Genomic DNA, 7649 nt, shown 5'->3' on the forward strand with positions numbered 1-7649 from the left:
TTTCAAAGAATCGGTTTCTGTCTCCATAAAATGGGGATACATGCTATAATATCTACCACCTGTCTGAGCTTAAGAGCACATCTTGACATTATATTAAAAGAGAGAGCAAACAAATAAATTAGAAAGGGCAATATACCCTGAAATCTTGACCTGAAAGTCACTATTAATGGGAAAACCATTACAGTATTACATTTCTTTAACATTCCTAGCAGATGCTCGGCTAAGCAAAGATCTCAATTTTGAGCATTGTTTTGGAATGTGGTTATAATTATTATTCTTATTCTATTTCACCATTCACAAATTGATGTGTTGAAAAATAGATCTATGTTCAAAAGGGGTTATTTTCCAAAATCAAGTAATATACACGGCAGATGGACAGAACACACATTCACACATACATAATATTTGTGTTAATCGCTCACGTTGGCTCCTTTTTTTTTTTTTTTTTGGTGTTGTTGAAAATTAATAAAGGACTTAGCATGGATAGTAAAAACCAAATTAACAAAGACTTATTTGTAGTTCCCAGGAGACAATATGGATCCTGAAGCCAGGAAGTTTGTTTGGGAGAAGATTCGGGAAAGATCGAGAAACGTCCTTGGGACATCAGACCCAGACATGGATCTCTCCAGACAAAAGATTCAAGTCGGCCTCCTATTCTAATAATGAAACAGCTTCCAGGGTCGAGGACCCTCTTGGGGGTCTTCATTTGTGACGCATAACTGGGTGGTTTTTGTTTTGTTGGGGGGAATAAATATTTGAAGGGGGTAACCGAAGAAGGTTATGCGGCTGTTGTGATGTTATTGATACACGGGCTGACGCTATTATGGTGGATGCTATCAGCTACATTATCTTTATGCCTCCAAGGTAATCTGAAGCAGCTGTCCATTGACTTGGCACTACCTTACACTGAAGTGTCTGCCCCACCCGGGAACTGTAACCCAAGTCAACCACATGCCTCACAGACAGCTTTCTTTAGCCACTGACAGCATCAAGGAAGGAAGAGCGTGAAATCGCCGTGAATGGATGCTTCCGAAGTGGGGTTGGCTGTCGAGTGACTCTCAGGGAGGGTGGCCTGGCCATCTCCTAATCTTCTATTTGGGGGCAGCCACTAAAGGTCCTTGTCTTCAGTCAAGGAAACAGTCACCTACTATGGAGGTGATCAGAATCCCTGGAAATTTTTCTTTCCCCCTTTGAACTCTGTAATGTTTCGCTGCAGGTCATGTCCAGGTGGAAGGCAAGGCTGGCTGAAAGACTGAAATCTCCATCTAGAAGGATGCATCCATTCCCCTGCTCAGCTCTGCTTGCTTGCTTTGGGAACACAAGGGAGACTGCTGCCTTCGATCAGCCCAGCGCAGCCGATACCCCTTCCACCGTCTTTGTTCAGCCCGAGGCCAAAGCGGGCCGACACCCAAGTCACCCACGAAGGGAGGAAGGAACTCCAGAGAAAAGGCGAGATGCCGGCACCCGTTCAGAGAGAAATGGCAGTGCGAACCGGAATTCAAGTAACCACACTGCTGTCCAGCCCGCGGGGACCCCTGTGGATTTGCCCAGGTCTCTAGATGGGGCATCGGACTGTGAAGCAGTTACTTTTCAGACTTCTATTCCCAGACCGTCAATTATTGAAATGCCAGCGGTGAGTGCTCCCAGCGTTACTGTAGGAGGAGTGGCGTTGGGGGAGAGTCCTGTGTTTGGTGAGTGCCTTCAGGAAACTAGCTTGTTGAGCGTTATGAGTGAGTGAGACACTGGGGGAGCTCTTACTAGTGAGAGGAAGTGTGCAAAGCCCTTTAAATTCTCATAAGGTTCTCAAAGGATGCGGAGGGAGGCCATGACAACAAGCAGCAGGGCCTTGGCAATGGCCAGCGTTGACCTTCACCTGCCCGTGGTGCTCCAGAGCCAGCAGTGTCTCAACACAAGAGGAGGAGAAATAGAGTCAGGAAAAGCATTTAAAAGTTTTTACTGGTTTGTGAATTTATCTGTATGAAGATCCACAATACGAAAGATTTGATTATAGAATTTAAGAAGTTACCTCTACTTAAAATGAATCGCATGATATTTGGGAAAATTTGGAAAGGACGATCCCTGTACGCATAGCAGTAAAGAAAGGAACTGGGGCTTCCCTGGAGGCGCAGTGGTTGAGAGCCCGCCTGCCGATGCAGGGGACACGGGTTCGCGCCCCGGTCCGGGAGGATCCCACGTGCCGCGGAGCGGCTGGGCCCGTGAGCCATGGCCGCTGCGCCTGCGCATCCGGGCCTATAAACCTATTCATAATGGGGATGTTTCTGTGATCGTTTTCTGAGACTGAAAGGCAGGAGAGGGAGTAGTTTGAAAACAATGGTGCTGTTGCTCTTAAAAGGCAGCATCTTGAGTTATTTGTGTATCTACTTTCCAGTTTCTGGAATTATTGGATTTTAACTGGTTTTTTTTTTTTTATTGTTTGTTTGTTTTAACATCTTTATTGAAGTATAATTGCTTTACAATGGTGTGTTAGTCTCTGCTTCCCCCTCCCCGTATCCTCAAGTCGAATATTCTGATTGGATTGAGCTACAAAATCATTTCAAAGTTCCTGGTAATCTCAATTTGGGAGACAGTGTAGAGGCGGGGTTTCTTGAATGATGTTTTCCAAAGACACCCCTTGAGCCTTCTGGGGTTGTATTCCTGGCCATGTAGCTTAGGACCAGATTGAAAAAACCGAGAAGTCTTTAGGGATCCATTACTAAGATATTCTGATTTTTTAAGATTACTTTTTCTATCTAGTTTAACAAATGGCTTTTCATCTGACTTGCTGATTTGAACGCAAGAAGTCTCATTAAGCAATGAAAACTGCCAAACAGTGAAGATAGGATTAAAACGGGATTTAAAAAATAGTTTCACTTGACATTCTACAGGCTTATATTAAATGGTTGAAGCTCAGCCCTACTGTCTACATCCCTCTATTCTGAGACAGGACCGAGGATTTCACCAAAGCCCTCTGTAAGAGCAAGAACTGTAATTTTTTTTCTAAATCAAAATCCCAAACAAACAGAACCCCAAATATTTCTTGTTCAATTTTCAGTTTATACCCACATCCAGAATAAGACATTTTTAGTAGTACTGTAGTTAGCTTAGTGGATGGCATGGCTAAGATTATATCTGCTGCATTAGTTAAAGGAACAAATGATGCACTATCTTAATGGGCTGGAAGAGTTTCTTTTGGGTAGAGATTCCAGCAACCCAGGACCCACCCTATGTTGCTAAACATAGCAGCAAGTACAAGAGTTGTTTTGATCTTATCTTTCTGTGTTAGGGGCCTGTGTGACACAGGGGTTCAAGGTAAATAAGTGTATTCAAATATAACCAATTAAACGCAGCAGGGTAACATCCATATTTGTTGTCCCCTTGGTAGGAACAAAGCCAAGGATAGACCACAGAGGTGAGGCGGGCCTTATGGTGGAACCAGCCCTAATGCAAATCTGAATATAAGTGTCTCAAAGAGAAATACACATAAGACGTTTCAAAGGAGGTTGGAAGGTCTGGAAAGGAACATTGCAGGGGAGGTGGAATTTGAGGTTGGTCTAGAAGGAGGGTTAGGATTTTGAAAGGCAGAGATGAAGGGGAGGACCTTGCGATAAAAGGAAACTGTATGAACAAAAGCTTGAATGTAGGGGAACGCAGCATCGGGATAGGCAGGTACATCTGATTGGCTAAGTTGGAGCGACATCTGGAAAGGTAAACTGAGGCCAAAAGTGGTTAGAAAGCTGTGGTGAGAAGGCAGTGGGGAAGTCTGAGCAGAGGAATGTCACGCTTGGGATTTCACTGTGGGAAGAGAAATAGGTGGTGCCGCGTAGGATGGATTAGATTTGGGGAGACTGGAGCGGAGAGGCCATTGTATCATCCCAGCCTGGGGATGGTCACAGAGCAACAGCAGGAAGGTGGCGTGGGGGGAGGCAAAGAAGAGAGGACCCCACGGGGTAGCAAACGCAGCAGTGGACTCTGGGTCCCAAACTGAGCGGGGAGGAGAACAAGACCAAACCGGGAGTGATGAAATGGAAACACTGCAAAATTAAGTGCCAGGGTGTGCAGTCCTGTGGGCATAGTAAATGGGCATCTGTTTTGGTTCAGATTTGAGAAGCTGATATTCGCAGAGCACTTGCTGTACACCAGCCATTCTCCTGAGCGCTTTACAGAGAGTATCCTATCGTGACATGGTTACAGTGAGATGCATATTCTTACAAGTCCCATTGTACAGATGAGGACACTGACCCTCGGAGAGGGTAAGACACTTGCCCAGGGTCACAGAGGGAGGAAGTAGTAGACCCAGGATTGGAGCCCAGTTCTGTTTGATGCCAAAGTCTATCCTCTGAATTATAACATGCTTCTACTGCTTATTATTAGTATTTGTATGATGTTTGAGGATTTACAGTCAAGTATTCATACCTGAATTCATACCTTTTATTTTTATTAATTTGCTTAACATCGTTTTATTTTAGTTTCATGGTGTATATAACACTACGGAAAGAGATGCTTTCTACTTTGCCTCCTGCTGATGAGAAGGTTTGTGGATGACAGTGTGGGATCGCTGTGAGATCTTCCCATTAAAAGTGCCATAGGACTGCCCAGATTTTCCATTACCTGGTAATTTTGTCATGACATGTTTCCTCTCAGAAGATGATGAATAAGCTTCTTTATTACAATCCTGCCTGGAGGCAAGATATTTCTCTTTTGGGTGCACTGATCCTCATCGTTTAAGCTGTCTTGGAAGAGGCAACAAATAATACTTTTTCTTTTCAGATAAGAGCTCAGCCTCGGCACATAATCATAGCTGAGAAATGAGTCCCTCTAGCTGTCTTTAGTTTCCTGGGGTTCAGACAGGAGGGTGAGTCATTTAAATGTGAAACAACATCTGGTCTGCGCAGGAAAGCTCGAGATGGGGGGGCCAAGTGAACTAATTAAAGAGGAAAGGTTTTCGTTTGTGTAAATAGACGCGCGCATATCTGTATTTCTGAGGTGATGCCAATTAGTCTTTAACCTTTTTGTGGTCGTCTCTTCCCTGATCCAGGACTAAAATCAAGGTGATAACAACCCTAAAAGTGGAATGTGTCTTATAATTGCTGCTATCTTCTGATTATGATTTTTTTCTTTCTTAGTGGTCTTGCATTGGAAAAGTCTTATAACGGGTGGGATAGTAGAGTCAATGAAATACAGCACTAGGCTGTTGACTCTTTTTTTTTCAGCTAAGAAGCACTGTGTTCTTAATCTGTGCCAGGACAGCACTAGTCCTGGAGAAACAAAGATAGTTTAAGACACAGTCCGTGAAGCTGCTTACATCCTGGTAGGAGATACGGTTGGGTAACTGGGCAGTGTCAGTGCAGTACGAGAAGGCTTATGGGTCAGCACTGGACACCACAGGAGCACATGGTAGAGGCTCCCATCTTAGCCTTGGGAAGACAAGGGGGGTGGAATATATGGAGAAGGAGCTCTACTTTATTCTTTCATCATTGCACATCAGACCCAACACTGCCTTCTTCCTAGCTGAATGGTGCTACTTTTCTCCTCTCTCCCTCTCCCTTGACAAATCTGGCAGTGTAAGAAAGGCACAGCTCCCGCAAGAAGCAACTAAGGGCTTCAGAGTTAGTTTGGAAGCTTCAGAAAGTCTTTCTATAGCAGTGGTAAGTTTTCATCCAGTTCTTTTTTTTTTTTTTTTAATATTTATTTATTTATTTAATTAATTTTTGGCTGTGCCGGGTCTTAGCTGCGGCAGGCGGGGTCTTCACTGCAGCGTGAGGGCTTCTAGTTGAGGCGCGCGGGCTTAGCTGCGCCGCAGTATGTGGGATCTTCAGGGGCAGAACCCGCGTCTCCGGTGTTGGCAGCCGATGCTTTGCCACCGGACCACCGGGGCAGTCCCTTCCTCTAGTTCTTACGCCAACAAAGTAGCCAGCCTAACACAGGATGAGAAAGTAACTGTGGTTCGGTAAATCATTCCTGGGTATTTTAACTAAAAGTCTGCTTTACAGAAAGGAAGGGAAACAGAGCCCGTAGTGCAGTTACTAACTGCACTGCTTTTCGTTAACAGGCTGGCTTTGCTACTAGACAGAGAAGTGGTAACCAAGACATCCCCCAAAACGCAAATCGTGGTCTGGGCGCAGCGTCACAACACGCTCAGGCGGTCACTCCTTTCACATTGCTGTGCAATCATCATTACCATCCATCTCCAGAACCTTTTTCATCTTTTCCAGCTCAAACTCTGTATCCATAAAACACTGGCTCCCCATTGGCCCCTCTTCCCACTCCCTGGCAACTACCATTCTACTTCCTGTCCCTATGAATTTAACTACTCTAAGTACCTCATGTTAAGTGGAATCACACAGTATTGTCCTTTTGTGTCTAGCTTATTTCACTTAGCATAATGTCCTCAAGGTTCATTCATGTTGAAATGTGTCAGAATGTCCTTCCTTTTTAAGGCAGAATAATATTCCATTGTATTTTTATACCACATTTTGTTTACATATTCATCCACCGACGAACACTTGGGTCATTTCCACCTTCTGGCAATTGAGGTTATTGCTTTTATGAACATGGGTATACAAATAACTCTTCAAAACCTTGTCTTCAATTCTTTTGAGGATATACCCAGAAGGAGAATTGCTGAATCATATGGTAATTCTATCTTTGCTTTTTTGAGGAGCTGACATACTGTTTTCTACAGTGGTTGTACCACTTTATATTCCCACCAACAATGCACGAGTGTTCCAATTTCTCCACATCCATGCCGCCACTTGTTGCTTTTTGAAGTTTTGTTTGTTTTGATAATAGCCATTCTATTGGGTATGAAGTGGTGTCTCACTGTGGTTTTGATTTGCATTTCCCTAATGATTAGTGATATTGAGCATCTTTTCATGTGCATATTGGCCATTTGTTATATTCTTTGGAAAAATGTCTATTCAAGGCCTTTGCCCATTTTTAAATTGAGTTGTTTATTTTATGTTGTTGAATTATAGGAGTTCCTTATATATTCTGGTTATTAATTCCTTGTCAGGTATATGATTTGTAAATGTTTTTTCCCATTCTGTGGGTTGCCTTTTCATTCTGTTCATAGTGTCCTTTGATGTACAAAAATTTTAATTTTGATGAAGTCTAGTTTATCTATTTATTCTTTTGTTGCCTGTGCTTTTCGTGTCATATTTAAGAAATCATTGCCAAATCTAATATCATGAAGTTTTCTCTATGTATTCTTCTTAGACTTTTATAGTCTTAGCTCTTACATTTAGGTCTTTTGAGTTAATTTTTATATCTGGTATAAGTTAAGGATCCAAATGCATTCTTTTGCACATGGATATCCAATTTTCCCAACACCGTATGTTGAAAAGACTATCCTTTCCCCATTGAATGCTCATGGCATCCCTGTGAAAAATCATTTGACCATGTATATGAGGGTTTATTTCTGGGCCCTCTATTCTATTCCACTTGTCTATATGTCTGTCTTTATGCTAGTACCACACTGTTTTGATTACTGTAGTTTGTAGTAAGTTTTGAAATCAGGACATGTGAGACCTCCAACTTTTTTCTTTTTCAAGACTGTTTTGGCTATTTGGGGTCCCTTGAGATTCCATGTGAATTTTAGGATGGATTTTTCTATTTCTTCAAAAAAATTATTGGGATTTTGATAAGGATTG

The 7649-nt window shown here is 42.8% G+C and overlaps 1 protein-coding gene across 1 annotated transcript; it reads left to right on the forward strand.

Annotated features, from left to right (window-relative positions):
- The first annotated feature begins 1000 nt into the window (after positions 1-1000).
- LOC114487079 (uncharacterized) lies at positions 1001-2407 on the forward strand. Its single transcript, XM_028495158.2, has 3 exons — positions 1001-1114; positions 1217-1691; positions 1800-2407. The coding sequence occupies exons 2-3, from the start codon at positions 1220-1222 to the stop codon at positions 1979-1981; spliced, it is 654 nt and encodes a 217-aa protein (XP_028350959.1). The 5' UTR covers positions 1001-1114; positions 1217-1219; the 3' UTR covers positions 1982-2407.
- The last annotated feature ends 5242 nt before the right edge of the window (positions 2408-7649 follow it).

This window comes from Physeter macrocephalus, chromosome 11 (genome assembly GCF_002837175.3).
Source record: "Physeter macrocephalus isolate SW-GA chromosome 11, ASM283717v5, whole genome shotgun sequence".
In the NCBI taxonomy this organism is placed as follows: Eukaryota; Metazoa; Chordata; class Mammalia; order Artiodactyla; family Physeteridae; genus Physeter; species Physeter macrocephalus.

Excerpts from the sequence above, each read along its gene's own strand:
- LOC114487079 (XM_028495158.2), top strand. The coding sequence starts at position 1,220 with ATGTCCAGGTGGAAGGCAAGGCTGGCTGAAAGACTGAAATCTCCATCT. Across the intron at positions 1,692-1,799 it reads GGGGGAGAGTCCTGTGTTTG|GTTCTCAAAGGATGCGGAGG; the intron begins GTGAGTGCCTTC and ends AATTCTCATAAG.